This window comes from Macaca thibetana, chromosome 2 (genome assembly GCF_024542745.1).
Source record: "Macaca thibetana thibetana isolate TM-01 chromosome 2, ASM2454274v1, whole genome shotgun sequence".
NCBI lineage: Eukaryota > Metazoa > Chordata > Mammalia > Primates > Cercopithecidae > Macaca > Macaca thibetana.
The window spans coordinates 170,522-195,684 of NC_065579.1; the positions used below are offsets into that span (position 1 = coordinate 170,522).

The following is a 25,163-nucleotide window of genomic DNA, read 5'->3' on the forward strand; positions in this document are numbered from 1 at the left end:
TGCGCCTGCGTTGTGGTGGCCTCCGGCGCCTCGAGGTAGGGCTCACGCAATTTCTCCCCCGCAAGGAATGCGCGTGCGCGTAAACAGGTCGTTGATTATGGCCCCCCCCCCGAAGAGCGACCCCTAGCGGTGCACCGGCGCGGACCAGAAAATTGCACACTTTCTTGTAAGAGGCATTTACTGAGCGCCCAATATATGCCTAGCACTGGGCCGGGTGCTGCCACCTAAGCGAGCACGATCAATGCAGTCTATCAGGGAGGCCCTGACCGCCAAGCAGCGGGCCCCTGCAGTCCGCCATGCCACCCCCGGCCCCTAGCGCGCCGCTCAGCACACTTGGAGCGCCCAGTAACTGTTAGATTCCAATGACGCCGCGGAGGCGGCCCCGTCCCCGGCCCCCCCCCCGCCGCTCCCGCCGCTCCCGCCGCTCCCGCCGGGGTCGCCTGGGAGGCAGGACGCTGGCGCTGCAGGGAGAGCGCGGTGGGCGGACCCGCTAGGGGGCGCGGCGGGGGCGCACCTTTTCTCAGGCCGCGCGGATGGCGGCGCCGGGCGCAGGGCCTGGGCCGGGGTCCGGGGCGCCCGCGGGGTTGGAGGCGGCCCGGCAGAAGCTGGTGCTGCGGCGGAAGAAGGTGCTGAGCACCGAGGAGATGGAGCTGTACGAGCTGGCGCAGGCGGCGGGCGGCGCCATTGACCCCGACGTGTTCAAGTGAGCGGGGCGGGAGGGGGCCGCATCCTCGCCAGACACCCCGACCTCTGCTCTTCGGGTCCCCCGGTCCCACTGGTCGGGAGGAGCCCCCCGCGCCCCTGTCCCCGTCCTTGTCGGGTCTTCAGGGAGGTGGCCGCGCCAGGCGGAGAGGGCTCACCGGCCCCGCGTCTGTCCCCGCCAGGATCCTGGTGGACCTGCTGAAGCTGAACGTGGCCCCCCTCGCCGTCTTCCAGATGCTCAAGTCCATGTGTGCCGGGCAGAGGCTAGCGAGCGAGCCCCAGGACCCTGCGGCCGTGTCTCTGCCCACGTCGACAGTGCCCGAGACCCGAGGTCAGACCTGGGCCCGCTGTCCCTGCCCCAGTGGCGGGGGTGGCGGGCGGGGAGGGGGCAGGCGCGGCACAGCGGCGGCGTGGCCCTGAGTGGCCAGGCCTGTCTGTCGGTCTCGGCCCAGCACCTGCAGGGCCCATCCGTGGGCTCTGCTCCCGGGCTTCGCTACCAGCCTTAGGAGGCACGTCCAGGTCAGGTGGACGCAGAGTGCGTGCCCCAGGGTGGTCCAGGCTGGGTAGGGCTCCTCTGCTTAGCTCCTCCCCACCTCTTCACTCAGGCCTTCATCTTACAAAGTCCAGAATCAAGAAGGTTTGGGGCTGGGCGCCGTGGCTCACACCCATAATCCCAGCACTTTGGGACGCCACAGCGGGAGGATCGTTTGAGGCCATGAGTTTGAGACCAGTCTGGGTGACAGGGTGAGATCCTGTCTCTAAATATGTTTTTCAAAAGACAGTGTCGATCCCTGTCCTGTGGTGTACAGCATCCGGGGAAGTGCCCAGGGAGCGGGGCAGGCAGAGGTCTTCCTGCCTGCACCCCACCTAGGCCCCGTTCCTGCGCAGGGGCTTGGCCAGCCCTGGCCAGCTTCCCTCTGATGATTGCAGGAAGGGAGTCAGAGGCAGAACTCCCAGGATGCAGAGGCCTGCGGGGTCTGAAGGGCCTCCTCCCTCTCCAGTGTGGTGACTGGGCTGAGCAGATGCTGGGGCTGAGAGTGTCATGGTGGAGCCTCCGTCCCTGCTCATCCTCCCCGCATGTTGCTTCTGCTCCTGATGGCTCTCTCTGAAATGCAGCACAGCGTCCCAGGCCAATGGAAGAAGGCCCAGAGCTGGCTCCCTGCCTGGAAGCGCCAGGATACCCGCGCAGGCATCCTGAGAAGGCGTGGGGAGCAGGCTGCCTTCATGGGGGGAGCGCCAGGGCCTGGGCACCCACGCCCCCTGACCCAAGAGGGCCCGGGCACCTGTGTGCTGGCCTTTTCACTGACCCTCGCTCTGTCTGCTCTCTTTGTGTCTCTCTCTGACCTCCAGAGGCCTCCTTTCTCTCTGCCAGGAACAGTAGCCCCCCAGCAAGTTCCTCCTTTTTCTCCAGCCCGCAGCCTTCGGCCTCTCCCGTTCTGCTCCACAGCCTGGCTGCTGCACACTCGCCTCTCTCTCCAGGCCCCCCGGGTTCCCTCCGCTTCTCTTGCTGCCTGTTCTCTCCTTTTGCAGGTTGCGTTTATTGGCTTATCTCTGGGGGTTGGTGCTCTCCCTTGTTTCCATTTAAACTGCCTGGCCCCAGGAGGCCCAAGCAACTTTGAGCTGCAAGGGCAGGACCATGCAGGCCACCGCTGCCCTGCCACTTAGCAACAGGGCAGGATTTCTGATTCGGTTTGTTAGAGACATGGTATGACAGTCTCTAGACCCCACAGTCGGGCTGGCATCCGGGGACAGGACCAACACCCCCACACTCCAGAGGCAAACTGTGGTGAGTGTAAAGAGCCCTGCTCCAGGGGAGGACAGCTGGCCAGGGTGCGGTGTGCTGTGCTGGAGAGCACAGCCACGACTACTGTGCTTGTCACCTTGGCCTCTTAGAAGTTGCCCCCTACCCGGACAGGAAGTCTGGAGGCTGAAACAGAGAGTCCCACCTTCCCCGAGTCTCCTGGGATGCCATCTCACACGGATGCCATGTGCTGGTCCCATGGCCACACTCCAGCACTCAGCCCCTTTGCCCGCCTCACTCCTGAGTTGGGGCCACTTTCCAGGTGTCACCAGGTGTGATCAGGGGCCCAGAGCCAGGGGCCTGTGAGAGCCCAGGGGTCTTTGGTCACACCTCCTGCATGTGCCTCCCGACAGTGCCCACCTCACTGCCACCCAGAGCTCAGGCCCAAGGGAGGGTGGAGGGGGCTGAGGGACAGGCCTGGAGTAGGGGTGTAGGGACTGCAGGCTGAGATGAGCAATTGAGGGGCAGGTTTCCAGCAGAAGGGAAACTGGGAACAGAGTCCTTGTCACTCCAGGGGATGTTGCTGCTCACTCAGGGGCCCTGGGTGCCAGGCCCAGCTCTCAGGGCAGAGGGCGTGGCGGGGAAGTGAGATGGTCACACTCAGTTCAGTGAGAGGCAGTGAGGAAAACTGCCAGCAAGACCAGCGTAGTGGCTTACACCTGTAATCCCAGCACTTTGGGAAGTCAAGGCAGGTAGATCCCTTAAGCTCAGGAGTTCAGGACCAGCCTGGGCAACATAACAATACCCCATCTCTACAAAAAATACAAAAACTAGCCAGGCAGGGCCGGGCGCAGTGGCTCACACTTGTAATCCCAGCACTTTGGGAGGCCGAGGTGGGCGGATCATGAGGTCAGGAGATTGAGACCATCATGGCTAACACGGTGAAACCCCGTCTCTACTAAAAATACAAAAAAAAAAAAAATTAGCTGGGCATGGTAGCGGGCGCCTGTAGTCCCAGCTACTCAGGAGACTGAGGCAGGAGAATGGTGTGAACCCGAGAGGCAGAGCTTGCAGTGAGCCATGATCACACCACTGCACTCCAGCCTGGGCGACAGAGCAAGACTCCTCAAAAAAAAAAAAAAAAAAAAACTAGCCAGGCAGGCATGGTGGTGGTGCCCGTCTGTAGTCCCAGCTACTTGGGAGGCTGACATGGGAGGATCGCCTGAGCCTGAGGGAGATGTTGCAGTGACCTAAGAGCTTGTAACGACTCCAGCCTGGGCAACAGAGCAAGACCCTGTCTCAAAAAAAAAAAAAAAAAAAAAAAAGAAAAGAAAAACCGCTAGCAATGGAGATGGGAGGAGGCTTCAGAGCCCAGAGAGCAGCAAGGGTTACACGGGGCGGAGCAGGAGGAGGCGGGGGTCAGCAGAGCTCCACAGGTGTGAGCTGTGGCAGTGGGAGGGGGTGGGTGAGGCAGAGTGCTGTGCAGATGCTGCTAGGCCCAGGGTGGGAGGAGGGAGGTTGGGGGCACAGTCAAGATGTACGTGGGGATTGTGGCACTGGAAATGCAGGCATAGAGGGGCCGGGAGGATTGGGGGTGCCATGCGAGCGAGTGGGGGCTCCGAGAGAATTTACCCAAGGACAGGAGTGGCCTGGAGTGCTGGGCCCCTCGGGGTCTTTTGTTCCTCGAGGGCTCTATCCTGGAAGCATAGCCCAGGTCCGGTCCTATAGGCTGGGGGCAGAAAGCCAGGACATGAGGGCACGGAGGCCCCTGTGGGGATAGAGTGGAGCCTGAGGAGGGGGTGGAAGGGAATGGGGCCACACCAGGAGTGCTGAGTGAGAGGCAGAGGCCACAGATGGAATGCTGAAGCTCTCTGAGGCCCACATGTTACAGCATCTGACCAGCTCCGGCTGCCCTGGTAACGGCAGAATCAGGTGGAGGACATAAGGGGGTTGTCAGAGTGATCCGGCTGGGGGGCATGGAGGCCACGGATTTCCCACAGGACTCGGGTGTGGAGTTCTGCAGGCTGTGGGCCAGGCCCACGCGAGCTTGCCTCTGAGCTGCAGCAGGCACCTTGGGTCCTCTGGATGCCTGTTCCCTAGCCATCCAGACCGCCTGGGGGAACCACCACCACCAGATTCACTCACACCCACAGGGCAGGGGAAACAGAAAACCCCAGAAGCACGGAAGGGTGATGCTTGTCTTGGTAAGAGTCTGGGTGATACTTGTCTTGGTAAGAGTCTGGAGTCACTGAGGGAAAAATAAATTCAGTCAAGCATTCTATTGAAGTTTAGGGAAACTATACATTTTAAAAGTTGTCCAGAGCATGCACGTAAGATGACACTTTGGAGTGTGGAAGCCGTGAGTCTCACCTGAGCTGTGCTGCCTGATACAGGAACCTCAAGCCACACATGGCTGGTGTGGTCATTGCACTGCGTGTGTTATGCACAGCAGATGCCAAAGGACTGGTGCAAAAGGGAATGCAAAAAGCCCACCACACCTTGGGAGGCCGAGGCTGCTGGATCTCTTGAGCTCAGCAGTTCAGGACCAGCCAGGACAACACGGGGAGACCCAATCTCTACAAAAAATACAAAAATTAGCAGGGCATGGTGGCACACATCTGTAGTTCCAGCTGCTTGGGAGGCTGAGGCTGGAGGATAGCTTGAGCCTGGGAGGTTGAGGTTGCAGTGAGCTGTGACTGCACCACCGCACTCCAGCCTGGGTGAGAGAGTGAGACCCTGTCTCAAAAATAAACAAAAAACCCCAGGTGAATGAGGCTGGGCATTACACCTGTAATCCCAACACTTTGGGAGGCTGAGGCAGGAGCATCACTTGAAGCTCGGAGTTTGAAACCAGCCTGAGCAACGGCAAGACCCCACCCATCTCTACAAACAAGAAAAAGAACAAAGGTGAATGCAACATCTTATGAATAACTTATGCACTGATTACATATTGAAATAATACGTTGGATATTTTAGATTGATTACAGTATTTGAGCTAATTCTGCATTTTCTTTACTACTTATTTATTTTTGAGACAGAGTCTCTGTCACCTAGGCTGGAGTGCAGTGGCATACTCATAGCTCACCGCAGCCTCAACCTCCTGGGTTCAGGCAATCCTCCCACCTCCTCTTGAGTAGCTGGGACTACAGGTGCACACTGCCACACCTGGCTAATTTTTTGATTTTTTTGTAGAGATGGAGGTCTCACTGTGTTGGCCCAGCTGGTCTCTAGCTCCTGGCCTCAAAGTACCCATCTTGGCCTCCCAAAGTACTGGAATTACAGGCGTGAGCCACTGACCCCTGCTGAGCCAGGCTGGTTTTAACATTCAATGGTCATTGACTATCTTTGGGCTTAGGAGGGCCCTCCAGGGACCAGGCCTAGGGGCATCAGTCACCCCGCCCTCACACCCCAACCACAGGCACACTTGGTTCAATCCCACTGTCTAGCCCGTGTGACTTAGCGGCGCCTCCCGAGGGAGCAGGGCTAAGCCAAGCTGGTTTTCCCACTGCACGGCACTGCAGGCCACTCTATTCTGGGCCTTCTCATCCTTCATAAACTGAGGAGGCCTGAACAGGGCTCCCCACTAACCCCGAGAGCACGCAATTCCTGAAGATTTCCAGGATTTTCTTAATATCAATTATGGCTTAAAGTTATGTTGGTTTCACATTTACAGGGTTTGTCAACCCTGTCAGATTTAAAGATAAGTATTATTAGCCAGGTGTGGCCCCATGCTTGTCGTCCCAGCTACTTCGCATGAGTTTGGGGCAGCAATGAACTGTGATTGCATCACTGCACTCTAGCCCGGGTGACAGAGCAAGACTCAGTCTCTAAACCCCTCTCCGCCACCACTTAAAAAACAAACAAACAAACAAAAAAACATCATTTGCTCTTTTCTGCTTCCCCCTCATCCTTGTTTCCAGAACGGACCGGGTCATTACTGAGGGGAGGAGAGGAAACTCAGATGGCGGCAAACTGAAGGGAAGGCGGCTCTGAGTCAGGCCCAGGTCTGCAGCCTGCTATGCCGCTGGCTGTGGGGAGCTAGGCATTAGTAACCTCGAGAGCACATGGGCGCCTAAGCACCCAGGTTAGGCCGCGGCTACAGAAGATCTGCCTCTGTCTGGCCTGGCCTGCGGAGGGACTGTGGCCTCAGGAGGATGCTGGCCCAGTGGGAGCTGCTGCAGGGTGGTGGGTCCTGTCTGCTCATGGAAGACAGAATCCTCACCCCTTGACCAGTCAGTGGAGACTAGAATAATGGCAGTTTGTACCACAAGAGACGCGTGGTGGCTGTTCTCTGCTTTGTGCCGTTTTCACGAGTCACTGCTGGGCTGAGGTGGCCAAACGTCACCCACCACGTGTTCTTGACTGCGCTCCTCCTTGACTCAGGGCAACCCCGACTCCATCTTTGTTGAGTCAAGTGTGCCAAGCTGTTCCAAGCATGACACTGCTATAACCCTCACCACCACCAGGCAAGAATGAGCAAAGATCTCATTCTCTGAGGAAGAACTGCCCAGAAACTCATAAGGAGGGCTGTCCTATCCCTGCAGGGCATGGGGAGAATTTTGTGGTATTAGCATCGGAAGGGAGCTAGAGGTACCTCTGGAAGAGCCAGGGTCCTCGGCATCTCAGACACAGGAGTCTGCTTGTTCAAGGTGACAGATGGTGAAACAGAAATGACCTAATGGATCCCTAAACACCCAGTTACATCTTTTCTCCAGGAATGCAGTTTCCCATTGCAGGCTATTTAACTACACTTGCTAAGAGGCCAGGGAAGGACCAGGATTGAGGCTGGGCGTTCTGTTGGCTGAACCCTTGTCTGGAGTCACCCTAAAGTGGTGGCAGGGCAGTTCCTGCAAGGGACTGCCCCAAACGTTTCCAGGATAAGAGCCAGTTGGGATTCCAAAGGAAGAAACAATGCCAGAGTGGTCAGTCCAAAGCATTTGTTAGGGAACTTACATAGAGAGGGGGCTGCAGTGTGCCCTCATGAGGGGCAGCCAGGAAAGAGGTTGTGCCTGGGTACACCGCACTGAGGGGGTGGGGTGTGGAGTTTCTATGACAGTGCAAGGAATTTGGCTGGGGTGGGACCGGTTTCCACATGCTTAGCAACATATCAGATCTTTCAGTGTTCCAGGTAACAACCTAAACCTGTGTCAGTGTCTGAGAAGATGCAAGCCCCAGCCAGGGTTCCAGCCTGCAGGGGGAACATGTAGCTGACTAGGTCAGAGTGGTCAAGGCACTCCCTCAGTCAGGACAAAGGAAACGCTGGGGGGACGAAATGGGGGACCCAACACTGAGGCAGGGGACACATGCCCTGTTTAGAGCCCATGGGGCAGACCCTGCCAGGCCAGAGCAGGGGAAAGCCCTGGCCAAGGCACTCTGCACGGCGAGCCTGCCACCCGGGTACATTTGTACCTTGCAGGGTCCTCTCAGTCAGTCTTGCTGATGCTGTCAACACCCTGAGCCCAGGGAAATCCATCCCATTAAAATGAAGCTCTGGCCCAAGTGTGGTTGCAGATCTTTCTTGGCTATCTTAAAGCGTAAAGTAAGCAAATTACAAATCAAAGAATCTCTGAACCAGTGGTCTTCATCCGAGAAAGACACTGGTGGTCAGAAAGTCTCAAGCATTCAGACTGTGGCAGGAACCCTGTCATGGAATCTGGCAGCTAAACCCGAAAGCAAGAGGGTTGACCACTGTTTGCGGAACACTCGGGTAGGTAGGAAACAATGAAAGAGCTTCCAAAATCAAAATCAGAAACCCAATTCCAGGACCTGGTGACTGCAGTACTTCCTGCCCGTCACCATCTGGGGCAGCTCAGATGTACAGTCCAGCATGAATGCACCTTGAGGATGAGGCAGCGCGTCCATGCTGCTGCTGCCACTGATGGCACCGTCAGGGCAGACTAGGTTTGCTGTCCAGGCCAGGTGTGCACCAGCCGCACCTACTTTTCCCTAAATGGACCCGTGGCATGTGTCCTTTCAAAATGTTCCCTTGGCAGTGTGCTCCTTGCATGGCTTTGCTCCTGGGACACATCCTAAAGGGTCCCCTGCACACTGCCAAGGGCTTCTGGGGCATGACCTGTCTTTAGTGGTTCTGAGTCTCAGGACTGGGGCTGATGCAGAGCCTCTCGCTGAAGCAGCCTGATGGAAATGTGTAGACACAAATGTTGCCCAAGGAGCACGAGTACCACAGGTGCTGCAGTTACGGGGCTCACCCATTCCTAATCATTGTGCTTTGTGTCTCCTCAGGCAGAAACAAAGGCAGCACTGCCCTCGGGGGAGCGTTGGCCCTGGCGGAACGCAGCAGCCGCGAAGGATCCAGCCAGAGGATGCCACGCCAGCCCAGCGCTACCAGACTGCCCAAGGGAGGCGGGCCTGGGAAGAGCCCTACGCGGGGCAGCACCTAGGATGGGGCAGAGACTTGTCACATCTTTGTTCCCAGCAAAGGCTACGTGTTATCTCCTTCAGTTGATAATAAACCTTTCTGAGATGCAGAGGGTCCAGGTCAGACGTTCTCTACCTTTTTTTTTTTTTTTTTTTTTTTTAAATATTAAGGCACAGACTTAGAATGAGTTTTCTGTGCCAGTCTTAATTGTGCCACAGCAAACTAACGGGATCCCTTCACCATGGGTCAACTTCCTGAACCTAATTTGAGTTCTAAGAAAAGGTATCTGGACTGCCAGGTCTTTTATAAACAGATGTCAACAAGCTTCACTTGAAGTGAAATGTGGGAGGTTTTTGTTTGTTTGTTTTCAAGAGACGGAGTCTCTGTTGCCCAGGCTGGAGTGCAGTGGTGTGATCTCAGCTCACTGCAAGCTCCGCCTCCCGGGTTCACGCCTTTCTCCTGCCTCAGCCTCCTGAGTAACTGGGACTACAGGTGCCCGCCACCACGCCCGGCTAATTTTGTTGTATTTTTAGTAGAGACGGGGTTTCACCGTGTTAGCCAGGATGGTCTCGATCTCCCACCTCATGGGAGGTTTTCTACCAAGACAGCTGACAGTGCTGAGGGACAGGGTGGTTGTGTGTGTGCAGAGAGGGCGAATGCTGCCCTCCAGGTTAAGGAGGAGCACTGGGGTCAGCATGGATGTGTTGTGACCTTCTGTGGGTCATGAATGCTGTGCAGAACTTGGTTAATACCCTTTCCCCCTCTAAAATATCCTGACCTTACACATTTGACCCACAGCTTTAGAGACTTCACGGACGAGCCCCATTCACAGACCTCCAACACTTCACTTCTAGTGTCTTCCTTTTAGCCAGCATGACCCATCAATAAAGAAGCCCGAAAACTCGCAAATTCAATTGAAAACCCTGACTCTGCTTTCCTAGAATTTAGGAAATCTATACTTTGAACGCTTGGCTTTGAAGAAACACTGTTTTCCCCTGGTCAGTTTACTTCCGTGGCAGCTGCTTAAGTATGTACAGTCCTGCTGCACCCAACCCCACGCCAGCAGGGCAGGCTGGCGCCCCTCTGCTGTCCATGCAGTCTCTGGGGTCCCACCAGCTCCTGTAAGGCAGAACTAAGCTGCATGACACACAGAGGTCTTGGTTTTGTACAGAACCTTTAATTGCAAACAACTTGAAAGCAGCCATCCTGGGGGTGGCAGAGGAGAACTCACCACACCCTCCCCTCAGTATTCTTCGCCTTCTTCAGCCTCAGCTTCCACGGAATCCACGCCCACCTCTTCATAATCCTTCTCCAAAGCTGCTAGGTCCTCTCGGGCCTCAGAGAACTCTCCCTCTTCCATGCCTTCGCCCACATACCAGTGCACAAAGGCCCGCTTGGCATACATGAGATCGAACTTATGGTCCAGGCGGGCCCAGGCCTCCGCGATGGCCGTGGTGTTGCTCAGCATGCACACGGCCCGCTGCACCTTGGCCAGGTCTCCCCCGGGGACCACTGTGGGGGGCTGGTAGTTAATGCCCACCTGCCGGAGAAGGGAAAGAAAGCAGTCTGTGAAGCTTATATCAAACCTAGAAATGGTAGCTACTTTTCCTCAAACAGAAGACACCCTGTGGGTGACAAGGAGGATACTCAGTTCACCTCACAAACATCACTAAGCCCTTCTCTGCACCAGGCAGGGTGATAGTCCCAGATGGAGAACAGAGACAGGAACCTTGGAGGTAGCCACCCTGGTGGGATCCTAGGCTACCTGAAGGGCTGTGTCCTAGTACCTGTGACATGTGATAGGTGCCCAGGTGAAGACAGTCTTCCCTCTGAAAATGTATGCTGCTTGTCTTCTTTGTAGATTACAATTAAATTCTGTAGCTAAACTTCTTCCACCCGGATAGATTCAGAGTACACAACTCTTCCCCATGCTATCACAAGGAACATCATACCCACTTCTGACCCACAAAACAAGCCACTGTGGATATGCAAAGGTGGCTGATCATGGGTCAAGAGTCATATGAATGCTGCTACCGCAGCATCAGGAAGTGGTCGAAGTGGTCCATGTGCCTGCCTAAGTAGGGGGTGGCATTCCAAGGTGGTAACCAAAGGGGAAGCATTCCAAGTTTCAGAACTCAGGATTAACATGACCTGAGGTCCTGGCAGCAGTGCACAGGGTCAACTAGAGCAGGGATCAGCACACTTGTTCTATAAATGACAACATCAGGCCAGGTGTGGTGGCTCAAGCCTGTGACCCCAGCACTTTGGGAGACTGAGGCGGGCAGATCACGTGAGGCCAGGGGTTTGAGACCAGCCTGGCCAACATGGCGAAACCCCATCTCTACTAAAAATACAAATATTAGCTGGGTGCAGTGGCTCATGCCTGTAATCCAGCACTTGGGAGGCTAAGGCAGGTGGATCACCTGAGGCCAGGAGTTCGAAACCAGCCTGGCCAACATGGCAAAATCCCATCTCTACCAAAAATACAAAAATTAGCAGGTGCCTGTAATCCCAGCTACTTGGGAGGTGGAGGCAGAGAAGTTCTTGAACCTGGGAGGTGGAGGATGCAGTGAGCCAAGATCGTGCCACTGCATTCCAACCTGGGTGACAAAGCAAGACTGCCTAAAAAAAAAAAAAAAAAAAAAAAAAAAAAAAAAAAAAAAAAAAAAAAAAAAAAAAATTTCCCGGGCATGGTGGTACATGTCTGTGGTCCCAGCTACTCAGGAGGCTGAGGTGAGAGAATCACTTGAGCCTGAGGGCAGAGGTTGTAGTGAGCCAGGATCACACTACTGTACTCCAGCCTGGGGTACAAAGCAAGACCCTATCTCAAAAAATAAATAAAAAAACAAATCTCACCACAGATATACAGTGTGATGACTCAGAAAGAGAGTTCAAAAGACATCACTGGGCTGGGCGCAGTGGCTCACAACTTTAATCCCAGCACTTTGGGAGGCTGAGGTGGGCAGATCGCCTGAGGTCAGGAGTTCAAGAACAACCTGGCCGACATGGTGAAACCCCGTCTCTACTAAAAATACAAAAATTAGCCGGGTGTGGTGGTGGGTACCTGTAATCCCAGCTACTTGGGAGGGTGAGGCCGGAGAATTGCTTGAAACCAGGAGGCAGAGGTTGCAGTGAGCTGAGATCATACCACTGCACTCCAGCCTGGTCAACAGAGCAAGACAGTCTCCAAAAAAATAAAATAAAATAAAATAAAATTCAGTGGATCAATTATCAACTCTGGTTCACTACTTTATGCCCACATGCCTAGCCCATGGAACAGGGAGAGTCTCCCCAAAGGATGCGGGCCTTCAGGGACAGTGTTATTTTGTGCGTCTGCTGCTTGCTGAAAGGCCTACACATCACCCAGTCATACCTTAAATCCAGTCGGGCACCAATCCACAAACTGGATAGTGCGCTTGGTCTTGATGGTGGCGATGGCCGCGTTGACGTCTTTGGGGACCACGTCCCCCCTGTACAACATGCAGCAGGCCATGTACTTGCCATGGCGAGGGTCACACTTGACCATCTGATTGGCTGGCTCGAAGCAGGCATTGGTGATCTCGGCCACGGACAGCTGCTCATGGTAGGCCTTCTCGGCTGAGATGACCGGGGCGTAGGTGGCCAGGGGGAAGTGGATGCGGGGGTACGGCACTAGGTTGGTCTGGAATTCCGTCAAGTCCACATTCAGGGCCCCATCGAATCGCAGGGAGGCTGTGATGGAGGACACAATCTGCCCAATCAGGCGATTGAGGTTGGTGTACGTGGGACGCTCGATGTCCAGGTTGCGCCGACATATGTCATAGATGGCTTCATTGTCAACCATGAAGGCGCAGTCAGAATGTTCCAGGGTCGTGTGGGTGGTCAGGATGGAGTTGTAGGGCTCCACCACGGCCGTGGAGACCTGGGGGGCTGGGTAAATGGCAAACTCTAGCTTGGACTTCTTGCCGTAATCCACTGACAGCCGCTCCATGAGCAGAGATGCAAACCCAGAGCCAGTGCCGCCCCCGAAGCTGTGGAAGATGAGGAAGCCCTGCAGTCCCGTGCACAGATCCGCCTGAGAGAAACCAGACAACATGAGTCAATGGCCGTGGAAGCCACACCACCAACCTCCAACAAGCCAAGGCCACTTCTCTTTGCCTCTGAAGACTTGATATGGATTCAAATCATCCATAATAAACACGTAGTACACTTTGAAGCAAAGAAAAGCAGACAAAGATCTACAGACAAATCACCATTGCAGACTCAGTAGGACTCAAGATGCTGGTCTAGGTTTTTGTTTGTTTGCTTGTTTGTGATGGAATCTTGCTCTGTTGCTCAGGCTGGAGTGCAGTGGTGCAATCTCAGCTCACTGCAACCTCTGCCTCCCAGGTTCAAGCAATTCTCCTGCCTCAGCCTCTCAAGTAGCTGGGAGTACGGATGTGCACCACCACACCCAGCTAATTTTTGTATTTTTAGTAGACATAGAGTTTCACCATGTAGGCCAGGCTGGTCTCAAACTCCCGACCTCAGGTGATACACCCACTTCAGCCTCCCAAAGTGCTGGGATTACACGTGTGAGTCACCGTGCCCGGCCAACATGCTGATCTAAATTTTGATAAAATGACCTCCCTTTCACCTTCCAAGAACTACCCTCCCATGCAAGCCAATGGCCACATGAAACCTTCTCTTCTTACCAGTTTGCGGATCCGGTCCAGGACTAGGTCAACAATCTCCTTGCCGATGGTGTAATGGCCTCTAGCATAATTATTGGCTGCATCTTCTTTCCCAGTAATCAGCTGCTCTGGGTGGAAGAGCTGCCTGTAGGTCCCTGTGCGCACTTCATCTACAAAAGAGACAGTGTGTGCTGTGAATCTTTAAGGCCTGTACTCACCAAGATGGACACATTCCAGAACTGTTCACTTCTACAGAGTACATGCTGGTCAAAGTACATGACCTACAAGTCATAGGTCAACAGTGGCAGCATCTGGTAGACAATGTCTCTGTGTGATAACCAAACTGCATATGCAATTTATGACTTTACGAAGTTACACTCAGCTTGTGGTATACATGTCAGCACGACCAGTTCCTAGTGAAAGGAAATAAGCTCTTACACTCCTACGCAGGTACATAATTCTTTCCTACATGTAGCTACATCAAAGGCTATAAGTTAAAAACTCATACAACCTGGGAAGTCACCATATCAGTGTGACTTATGCAGGGCAGTCCCATCAGGGCACCCTGGATGACCTGGGTCTCACAGGCTTTCAGGTGATGCTGTCATTTCCTAGGGGGCCACTGAAAGGTGCTGCCTCTTGGCAGCTGTCTTTGGAAACTACCTCAGGCTGCTATTCTGAAGGAAGCAAATGACTGTTCTGTACTTACCTTCTATGCCTAAGATGCAGGTCAAGACTCTCGTGCACCAGCATAAAAGAGTGCAGAGCATTCAGGAGGGAACCAAGGCTACTGCACCCTGCAGGCAGGGCCATCTGAGCAGGGCTGAGGCAGCCACAAGGGAATCCCTCCACAGCCCATCTTACTGCTGGCAAAGCAGCTTTTCCCTGTAGGTCAGGTTTTCCTAGATTAGGAGCCAAGTCTCACAGACACTTTCATCACGAACCTTTCAGTTTCTCTCCTAACAACGCCACGGGCATATGCCTGTCCATCCCATCCTTTCGGCAGGAGGATTCAAAGGAACCCACGCGGGACTTTAACACTGCTCTCCCACCCTCTCAGGAAAGCTGCCATCCAGTGCCCAGGCACCTACCGACCACAGTGGGCTCCAGGTCCACAAACACTGCTCTGGGCACATGCTTGCCAGCCCCAGTCTCACTGAAGAACGTGTTGAAGGAGTCATCCCCGCCACCAATGGTTTTATCACTTGGCATCTGACCATCGGGCTGAATTCCATGTTCAAGGCAGTACAGTTCCCAGCAGGCATTGCCGATCTGGACACCTGCCTGCCCCACGTGGATAGAGATACACTCGCGCTGTGAACCGGAACATAAATGTGAACCCATTCATTTCAAGGCAACTTGAAGCTATATGGCATGCAAATATTTTAATTTAATATTTATATAGTGCTTCAGTATCTGGTGCTTTCACAGTTGGTATTTCCTAGGAGGGTTAGGGGACTGATCCCTTCAGCCCTGTGAAAACTAACTTGCTGTAAACCATACCAGCTACTAAGTTCTACAGGTAGCCCTAGAACCTGTTTTCCACTACACAAAAATTAGGTTATTTTAAAACTTGGAAGCCATGTAATGTCAATAATTACCCCACATTATAGCCAGTCACAGTAATTCTCTGAAGAATATATAGCAGTTTTTGATTATGTCCTGATCAAAGGATAAGGTAGTTGGGTTGGGTAAGGAAATACAGAGTAGGTCTCAGGTCCCCATGGTCCAAGCGCAGGTGCTCAGTGTGTGTCCTCTCTCTGCCCCCCAGATCTACCCTCCATCATTCACCATCTGCTCTGTGCTCTCGGAGGCTGACCCTTGAGAACAGCATCAGAGGCCTTCCTTGCCCTCTGGATTCTTGCTGGTTTAGTCAATGGCAGGCAGCAGTGGGATACCGGGGGCTGGAGGAGAGCAACACCAGGGTACTCCCTCCTTGGCCCCTTCCTGCTCAACTGCTGTGGGTGACCTGAATCCCTCTTAAGGCCACACTTTTGGCAGGTTGCCCTCTCAATTTCTTGTAACCACTCCCTCTCTCCACCCCTTGAAGCCTACAGGTGTAATGGCTCCCAGACATCATCAGTGCTGGGACACTGCACTGTCCTTTGGTGGTTTCTTTAAACCCTGCCAAGCTGGATGTGGTGGCTCATTCCTGTAATCCCAGCACTTTAGAAGGCTGAGGCGAGAGGATCGCTTGGGACCAGCTTGAGACCAGCCTGGATAACACAGTGAGACCCTGTCCCTGTGAAAAATTTACAAATTGGCCGGGCGCGGTGGCTCAAGCCTGTAATCCCAGCACTTTGGGAGGCCAAGACGGGCGGATCACGAGGTCAGGAGATCGAGACCATCATGGCGAACACGGTGAAACCCCGTCTCTACTAAAAAATACAAAAAAACTAGCCGGGCGAGGTGGCGGGCGCCTGTAGTCCCAGCTACTCGGGAGGCTGAGGCAGGAGAATGGAGTGAACCCAGGAGGCGGAGCTTGCAGTGAGCTGAGATCGCGCCACTGCACTCCAGCCTGGGCGACAGAGCCAGACTCCATCTCAAAAAAAAAAAAAAAAAAAAAAGAAAAATTTACAAATTAGCCAGGTGTGGTGGCACACACCCGTAGTACCAGTTACTCGGGAGGCTGAGGCAGGAGAACTGCTGGAACCCAGGGGTTCAAGGCTGCAGGGAGCCGTGATCCCGCAACTGTGCTCCAGCCTGGGCAACAGAGCATCTGTTGAGTGCTGTCAAAAAAAAAAAAAGAAAAGAAAAGAAAAAAAAGGATAACTGACAAACCACAGGTATTCAGACTTGGGACTTGGGAATCTATTATGTTAATGGGTTGCTTTTTTTGTTTTTTTGAGGCAGGGTCTCTGTGGCCCAGGCTGGAGTGCAATAGCACCAGCAGGACTCACTGCAGTCTCAAACTTCCAGGCTCGGCTGATCCTCCCACCTCAGCCTCCCGAGTGGCTGGAACCACAGCCCCGCATCACCACGCCCAGGGAATGTTTGTATTTTTTGGTAGAGCCCGGGTTTCGCCATGTTGGGTCAGGCTGGTCTCGAACTCCAGACGTCAGGTGATCCACCCGCCTCCACCTCCCCAAGGGCTGGGATTCCAGGCGTGAGCCACCGCGCCTGGCCTAACGCGTTGCCTCTGGGCGAACGAGGCAACGTTTCAGCTGCGTCTGAGCCTTAATTCCTAATCGGACCCACGTCCACGCCCCAGCCCCGTCAGCGAAGACGCCTGGGGCTCCTCGGTCGTTGCCGGCAGCACAGACTCGTGCACTCCCACGTGGAGACTGGAAAGCGGGCGCAGCGCCCTCCGTCTTCAGCAGGCGACGCCACTATTTGCTCTCTGGGGACGGGACACCGTCCATGGTCCCCGTCCACCGACTGAAGACCGGCAGCTTCATTTAAAACAAAAGCCGCCGTCCCTGCCCTGGGACCTGCAGATCCGGGAGACGATTCCGTGTCCTCCCGTCCCGCACTAGACCCCGCGTCCTTCTCCGGCTTCCTCTCAGCTCAGCGCCCAGGCCCGCAACAAGGTCCCTCCGTCCGCCCGAGGCCAGCTTCTTCTGCCTGGGCGTCTGCGGGGCGGGAAGGACCCGGGTCTTACCATGGCGAACTCCGCCGCTTCAGCCCGACGCTGCTTCCAGACCTCAACCGGCTGCCGCAGCTGCTGAGGGCCAACTGCAACCGTCTGCCCGCGCGCGCTGCACGGGATTGGCCCGCCGCTGCCAGGCTGCCATTGGCCTGGACTTCCTGGGAGGCGGGCCGAAGGCCGGGTCCCAGTTCTGATTGGCCATTGCTCAACACGTGAAGTGGGGACGCTCTCTGATTGGGTGCAGGATTGGCGGGAAGGCAGCGGGGTCATGAAAGGCTTGGCGGGTGCTGAGGCATCTCCGGGGTGTCTTCTGACCGGGATTGGAACAGCTACTGCACGGCTTTTGTGGGTCACGGAACATTGCCTTGCTCCCAGTGTGCCGCCGCCCCCTCCCTGAATGCCCCGAGCCTGCTCCTCTCCAAGCCTTTTTCAGATCTTTGCAAACAAGGCCGCTTCTGAGAGGCCTTCCCGCCATCTACCCAAGTCACAGCAGCGCTGCAATCACCCTGCTCTTCCGGTTCCCACCCAGCACCCGGGAAGTGGCAGGATTCAATCCCTTTTGTGACCCAAAAGGAGAAAACGGGCTGGGCGCGATGGCTCAACCCTGCAATCCCAGCACTTCGGGAGGCCGAGGCAGGTGGAGCACCCGAGGTCAGCAGTTCCCCGAGACCAGCCTGGCCAACATGGTGAAAACCCGTCTCTACTAAAAATACCAAAATTACCCGGGCTGGTGGTCGGCACCTGTAATCCCAGCTACATGGGAGGCTGAGGTAGGAGAACTGCTTGAACCTGGGAAGCAGATGTTGCAGTGAGCCGAGATTAGGCCACTGCACACTCCAGCCCGGGCAACACAGCCAGAGTCCGTCAAAAAAAAAAAAAAAAGGAAGAAAGGAGGCAAAATTAGCCTAAGTGGAGAGGTTGGGCCAGGCACAGCGGCTCATGCCTGTAATTCCAGTGCTTTGGGAGGCCACGACAGGAGGATTGCTTCAGGTCAGGAGTTCGAGACCAGCCTGGGCAACGTGGTGAGACCCACCTTGTCCGTTTCTACAAAAAATAAAATTAGCAAGGCATGGTGGCACGCGCCTGTAATCCCAGCTACTCAGGAGGCTGAGGCAGGAGAATTCCTTGAACCTGGGAGGCAGAGGTTGCAGTGAGCTAAGATCACACCACTGCACTCAAGCCTGGGTGACGGAGCAAAATGCCATCTTGAAAAAAAGAGTTTATTTGTGCCAAGTTTGAGAAGTGCAACCCTGGAGATGCAAGTTGTCTTAATATACACCTCTAATTAGCCGCAGTTACAAGTGGGTTTTTAAAGGAAAAGAAGAGACAGTTCCTAACTTACCAAGAATTTTGAAATTAGAGAGGAAGTCTTGCTGTGTTGCCTAGGCTGGTCTTGAACTCCTGACCTGAAGGGATCCTCCCACCTTGGCTGGCCTGGCCTGAGGAATTTATATTAAAATAACATAAGCTATTTATTGGGCCGGGCGTGGTGGCTCACACCTGTAATCCCAGCACTTTGGGAGGCCGAGGCAGGAGGATCACTTGAAGTCAGGAGTTCAAGACCAGCCTGGCCAACATGATGAAACCCTGTCTCTACCAAAAATACAAAAATGAGCCAGTCATGGTGGTGAGCGCCTATAGTCCCAGCTATTTGAGAGGCTGAAGTAGGATAATCACTTGAACCCAGGAGGTGGAGTTTGCAGTGAGCCAAGATCACACCATTGCAATCCAGCCTGGGCAACAGAGTGAGACTCCATCTCAAAAAAAAAAAAAAAACCAAAAAAAACCTGTTTATTGTCTCTATATTGTCTACATTGTCACAAATTCCAGGAACAGGAAGATAATGGGTTAAGCTAGTCAGAAACAAAATGCCTTTAAACAGTCACCTGAGACATGGGTATGAGGGGTGTGACTGAAGTCCATATCCTGTCTTTTTGGGCCTGATAAATTCTGCACACCTCACATAACTCAAAGTGCTATGAATGCTTTTTCTTTTCTCATCAATTTAGTGGGAAGGAGTGGGTTTATGGCCAACAGGAAAGGGGAAGTCACACCCCTGTTCCAGGAAGAGCAGAGTGGGGACCGAATACCCATTTTGGAGGAGTTTGGAACAATCACCTGATACTTCCTTTTTATTTATTTGTTTTTCTGACACTGGTTCTCACTATGTTGACCAGGCTGGACTCAAATTCCTGGATTGAAGTGATCCCCAAGCCTCAGCCTTCCTTGTAGGCTGGGACTACAGGCGTGTGATTCTTCGCGGTTTGATTCTTCCATTCCTAAAGATCATTTAAGAGTGTGCATTCAGTTCTGGGAAAAGCACCAGTAGAGACGTGCTGGCTTACCCCCAGCTCATCACTAGGATGCCGCATCCCATCGTGGCGCCTCCCTAGAGGGTGGCCAAGCAGACCCTTAACTTTCCCTCCTGAGACAAGAGCAGAGCAGAGACAGGGAGCTCCACCAGTGGGATGGGACTCGTGAGGTCCAGGAGTTGAGACTTTTCTGTGGCCTTTGGGGACCTCCGGACAGTGCGATCAGGTCTGCCCTTAGAAGGATGCTTTGGCAGAAGGCGGAGGGGCAGGGACCGAATTCTGCGGACAGCCAGGAAAGTCAGAGGAGTCCACCGGCCCCCGCCTCTTCTCCCCGGGAGGGCGAATCCTTCTGCCTTAGTCAGCCCCAGGCACCCTAAAAAAAATACCATTGACTGAGTGGCTTAAACAACAGGGTTTCATTTTCTCACAGTTCTGGAGGCTAAAAGCCCCAGAGGCCTCTTCCTGGTTTGCACACAGCCACCTTCTCACCACGTCCTCCCGTAGGATGGTAGCACCCAAGCTCTCTGGTCTCTTGTAAGGACACGAATCCTATTGGATCAGGACCCGCCCTTATGACCTCACTTAACCTTCACCATCTCCTTACAGGCCTTGTCCCCAAATACAGTCACATTGGGGATTAGCGCTTCAGCATCTAATATTGGCAGCGGGGGACACGATTCAGTCCATAGCCCTCCCTTTCCTCAGGGCTCCAACCACATCATGCGCAGAACTCAGCTGCAGCCCGCATCACAAGGTGCTCTTCAGTCCAGCCATGTGTCCTTCAGTAGCTGGGATACGTTCTCGACAATGCATCATCAAGTGATTTCACTGATGTGAACATCTTAGAGTATACTTAGACCAACGAAGGGGGTGCAGCCTACTGCACACCTAGGCCACATGGTATAGCATTTGCCCGTTGGCTACAGATCTGTGCAGCAAGGATTTGTGTATCTAAACACAGAAAAGCTACGGGAAAAATACGGTATTATAATTTTATGGGACCACTGTTATATATATACTCTCTGTTGTTGACCGAAATATCACTATATGCTACATGACTGCAATATTTATTTTTCTGATTATAAAAGTAACACAAATTCCCAGTAGATGGTGTAGAAAATTAGCAACAAACTATTTACTGTAAATGACGAAAGAAAAATTGAGCCTTGGACATGCCCATTGTACTGTAAGTTATGATTCCATAACTACTTGTAGTAAACAGTGTTTCTGGCCCCTAAGTATTGCTGCCTTGTGTATTTTATTTAGTATACAGCACTAAAAAAAAGAGTTTTGTGAATTATTAAATCATTTCAGTAAGTCAGCTAACAACGTTTACATACAGTCGCTACACAGAAAGGAACACAAATTATTTCCTCTTTTGCTCAGATTCAAACAGGCTTGAGTGACAACTTAAGGACAAGGCGGCGCCTCAACAAGATCTCACACAGCGGCTACGGGGGCCAGAGAAGCAGCGCCGCACGGTGCAGCAGGAGGAGGAGGACCAGCACAAGGTAGGCAGCTTGGTTCTGGGTGAGAAAGGCTTCAGAGGCTTTGCAGAGTTTTGTAAGGTTGAGTTCATACAGATGTTTGAAGACCTCCTTGGCATCCCCGCTCATGGACTGTCCCTGCTGCCTGCAGGACACCAGGGCCAAGCCTGGTTCTAGGGCCCCTGCTGTGCCCAGTTGCTACACAGCCCATGTCAGCTGGCGGGGCTTGGCTCCCTGCCCTGGGTGCCTTTCAGAGTGCTGCCTGCAGCAGGCACCCACTTCACAGTCATCATCTGCCGTCTCCAGTTCAGCCCCGCAGAGTAAGCAGCAGCTCCCCCACCCCGCCCATTCTGAATGAGGAACGATGTCCAGAGGGTACTGTGTTATCTGCAGTGACACGCTGCGCCTGACGCCAGTGACCTCGCCCTTCTCTCTACACCACGCCCCCTGCTCTTAGAAGGGGCATCTTAGCAACGACAGGGAACTGCAAAAGAGGACATTTGTTAAAATGTGGCTGATTTCCCCATAACTCCTTTACAAATTTGGTTTTTAGTAAGATATGTGAACTTTATATTCAAATGCTATTAAGTATATAATAACACAATTAGGTTCTTTTTTCTTTTCTTTTTCTTTCTTTCTTTTTTTTTTTTTTTTTTTTGAGACAGAGTCTCTCTCTGTCACCAGGCTGCAGTCCTGCAATCTCAGCTCACTGCATGGGCTCTGTTTTCTAAAATACATTCATTTATACACTGAAGTCCTTGGACATGTAGTTTGTGATCTGTCCTCTAAAATGTGCCAGATTTTAAGCCCAAATTGCTTTTTAAGATCATCCGTGGTATCATCCCCCTGCATGACTTGTCTGGGAGTGCAGTGCGGGCTGTGCGGCGTCTCGTTGCTTGACACAGTCACAGTGACTCTGAGCCGGACCAAGAGAGGCCTGGGGAGCCCTTTCCTCCCCATATGGTAAGGAAGGAGACCACTACTACTCCTGCTGCCCTCCTCCCCCCACCTTGCCTAGTTCACAAGACAGGAGTAAAGAGAAAGAAACAAAAATAAGATAAATAGCCAGACAACCTTGGCACCACCACCTAGTCCTAGGAGTTAAACAAAGTAATAATAATAACATCAACCCCTGGCCTAAACTATTTGTGTTATCTGTAAATTCCAGACACTGTATGAGAAAAGCATTGTAAAACTTTCTGTTCTGTTAGCTGATGCATGTAGCCCCCAGTCACGTTTCCCACGCTTGCTCGATTTATCACGACCCTTTCACGTGGACCCCTTAGAGTTGTAAGCCTTTAAAAAGGCCAAGTATTTCTTTCTCAGGGAGCTTGGCTCTTAAGAAGCAAGTCTGCCGACGCTCCCGGCCAAATAAAAAACCTCTTCCTTCTTTAATCCGGTGTCTGAGGAGTTTTGTCTGTGGCTCGTCCTGCTACAGTGGGAGCCACCCTGCCAGCTTGCTCCAGGTCTTGTCACCTCCAGTCTTAGTCCGACAGGTGTGACAGTGACTACACAGCCAGATTCTTGGCCCGATCGGCTGCAGGGAGGTCAGAGTCATCAGGGCAGCAAGTGGTGAGGTTGGGTTGTCAGTGCAGCTGAACTCATGGTAAGTCCTACTTGTGGCCCTCCACCCAGGGAGACTTTGATTTAAATGTCTTTCTTCTTAAATTTCTTTTCTGTCTTTTTTAGTTTTTTAAGAGATGAGGCCTCACTATTTTGCCCAGGCGCTGGTCTTGAACTCCTGGGCTCACGTGATCCTCCCACCTCAGCCTCCCAAAGTGGTGGGATGACCGGCATGAGCCACAGTGCCTGGTCTGATTTAAATCTTCAGCACTTTGCCTACATGTTTTCTTCTGCTTCTGCTAATGTTTAAGTAACTAGATTGAATGCCCAGATGTTTTATTCACCTTTGCAGCTGTGTAGATGACATCAGGCAGAGGTTGACGTTACAGAGCCAGCTGTCCTGCTGGAAGCTACTCCATGCAGTGCAGGGTCCTTCTTGGTGTGGGGTTGGTGCTCAGCACCCGAGCCCAGGTGGTCTTCCCATTGCCTGCTTGGCTGGGGTGAGGCGAGCACAGGGCTTTTCCCAAGCAGGGGATTTTTCCCGTCTGTGACTTTCATCTGTAACCAGCATTGGCTGTCACTTGTAACTCTTCAATATAGTGTAAGACTAAACGTCCAGCCTTCCAGGCCTTTGTTAAGCAAACATAAAACATCTATACGTTTTTTTTCAGCAATTGGTTGAAGCTTCAGAGAGATTGAAATCCTAGGCCCAAGAACTGAAAGATGCCCATCAGCAGCAGAGGCTGGCCCCGCAGGACTTCCGGGAGCTCAGTGAGCTCATTGCAGAGCTCTGCTCCCAGAAACAGAAGGTGTGGGAAAGGAGGAGGAGATGGAAGTAGCCACGCAGCAAGTTGACGTGATGTGGCAGGAGAGCTGAAGATCCAAGAAGCTGGAAAGCTCCTCTTTCTGTCCCAGCACTTTGGGAGGTCGAGGCCGGCGGATGGCCTGAGGTCAGGAGTTTGAGACCAGCCTGGGCAATATGGTGAAACCCCGTCTCTATTAAAAATGCAAAAATTAACCAGGCATGGTGGTGGGCACCTGTAATCCTAGCTATTGGGAGGCTGAGGGAGGAGAATTGCTTGAACCTGGGAGGCGGAGGTTGCAATGTTGCAATGAGCCAAGATTACGCCACTGCACTCCAGCCTGGGCAACAAGAGCAAAACTCTGTCTCAAAAAAAAAAAAGGAGGAAACTTTAGATATTTCAGCGATGGTACTGATTGGACTTTTGTATGACCTTAATAAAACATCTTTGAGAACTTAGGCTGCATTATGTAAATTACTTTAAAATGGATCTTAAGTTGTATGTGAACCCAAGTAAGTTGATCTGCCAAGCATGTATTTTGTGCTCATCCCTCAATATCTATTTGTGAAATTATTAAAAGAGGTTCCTATTCCTAAGTTTTAAAAATTCCTTTTTAAGTAAGTAGAGGGGATTTATGCTAAGCTGTGATATGGCCCGGCTTAATTGAATAAGAGAACCTGCAGTCCATAAAGGGCCAATGGCAGTAGTAAGGCAAATCATAGTCTAGGACACTTCAAGCACTTGCTTTGGACCAGTGCTACTGAAGCGTCTTGGTCTAAGCACTCCTTTACACTCTTACAAATCACTGGCAATCCCAAAGAGCGTCTACTTATGTAGATTACAGCTCTCAATATGCACCATGGCAGAAATCAAAACTGAGAATTCTTTCAATACAATAAAAACCCATTACGTGTTAACATAACATTTGTAAAGAAAAGTAACTATTTCTTTAAAAATCTAGTGAGAAGAATGGCATTTTTACATTATTTATTTATTTATTTTAAGATGGAGTCTTGCTTTGTCACTTAGGCTGGAGTGCAGTCATGCAATCTCGGCTCACTGCAGCCTTTACCTCCCAGGTTCAAGCGATTCTTGTGCCTCAGCCTCTTGAGTAGCTGGGAATACAGACATGCACCACCATGCCCGGCTAATTTTTGTATTTTTAGTAGAGACAGGGTTTCACCATGTTGGCCAGGCTGGTCTCAAACTCCCGACCTCAGGTGAGCTGCCCTCCTCAGCCTCCCAAAGTGCTGGGATTACAGGTGTGAGCCACTGCACCCAGCCACATTTTTACATTTTTTAGTGTTTCTTTAATATCTGGCTTAATAGAACACGCTTGGGTTCTCATGTCTGTTTCTGCATTCCATCTGTTTTGATACACTGTTCTGGATGAAGTACATGAAGAACTCCTGGTTCCCACAGATAACTAATTAATTATTAAAAGAGGTTCCTGGGTGCTAAGTTTTAAAAATTCCCTTTTCAGTAAGTAGAGGGTATTCATTCTCTGACAATGTCTCAGGATCCCAGGGTTCTCAGCCCACACTTCGAGAACTGCTGCCCTGGGTATTCTGAATGTTCTGCTGTTGGTGAGTGACATGTTTTAAGCAATGCTTACTTTAAAATTTGATTAAAGGCCAGGGGCAGTGGCTCACATCTCTAATCCCAGCACTTTGGGAGGCCAAGGTGGGCAGATCACTTGAGCTCAGGAGTTCAAGACCTGTCTGGGCAACGTAGTGAAACCCCATCTCTACCTGAAATACAAAAAAGTAGCCGAGTGTGGTGGCGTGCACATCTAGTATGAGCTACTCGGGAGGCTGAGTGGGAGGATCGCTTGAGCCTGGAAGGTGGAGGTTGCAGTGAGCCGAGATTGTGCCGCTATACTCCAGCCTGGGCGACAGAGTGAGAATCTGTCTAAAAAAAATTCTGTTAAAATTT

The 25,163-nt window shown here is 52.6% G+C and overlaps 2 protein-coding genes across 4 annotated transcripts; one reads left to right on the forward strand and one right to left on the reverse strand.

The window, feature by feature from the left end:
• Positions 1-347: 347 nt before the first annotated feature.
• MZT2B (mitotic spindle organizing protein 2B) lies at positions 348-8,945 on the forward strand. 3 transcript variants are annotated; one of them, XM_050779080.1, is made up of 4 exons: positions 348-703; positions 885-1,033; positions 2,053-2,232; positions 8,687-8,945. In XM_050779080.1, the coding sequence occupies exons 1-4, from the start codon at positions 534-536 to the stop codon at positions 8,842-8,844; spliced, it is 657 nt and encodes a 218-aa protein (XP_050635037.1). In that variant the 5' UTR covers positions 348-533; the 3' UTR covers positions 8,845-8,945. The 3 variants fall into 3 exon arrangements, with proteins under 3 accessions (XP_050635037.1, XP_050635035.1, XP_050635036.1); XM_050779078.1 differs by lacking the exon at positions 2,053-2,232; XM_050779079.1 differs by lacking the exons at positions 885-1,033; positions 2,053-2,232.
• A 1,034-nt stretch (positions 8,946-9,979) lies between these two features.
• Positions 9,980-17,178, reverse strand: TUBA3E (tubulin alpha 3e). The gene is made up of 5 exons (XM_050779069.1): positions 17,076-17,178; positions 14,566-14,788; positions 13,496-13,644; positions 12,196-12,876; positions 9,980-10,362 (listed from the first exon to the last, which is right to left on the reverse strand). The coding sequence occupies exons 1-5, from the start codon at positions 17,076-17,078 to the stop codon at positions 10,066-10,068; spliced, it is 1,353 nt and encodes a 450-aa protein (XP_050635026.1). The 5' UTR covers positions 17,079-17,178; the 3' UTR covers positions 9,980-10,065.
• Between the last annotated feature and the right edge of the window lie 7,985 nt (positions 17,179-25,163).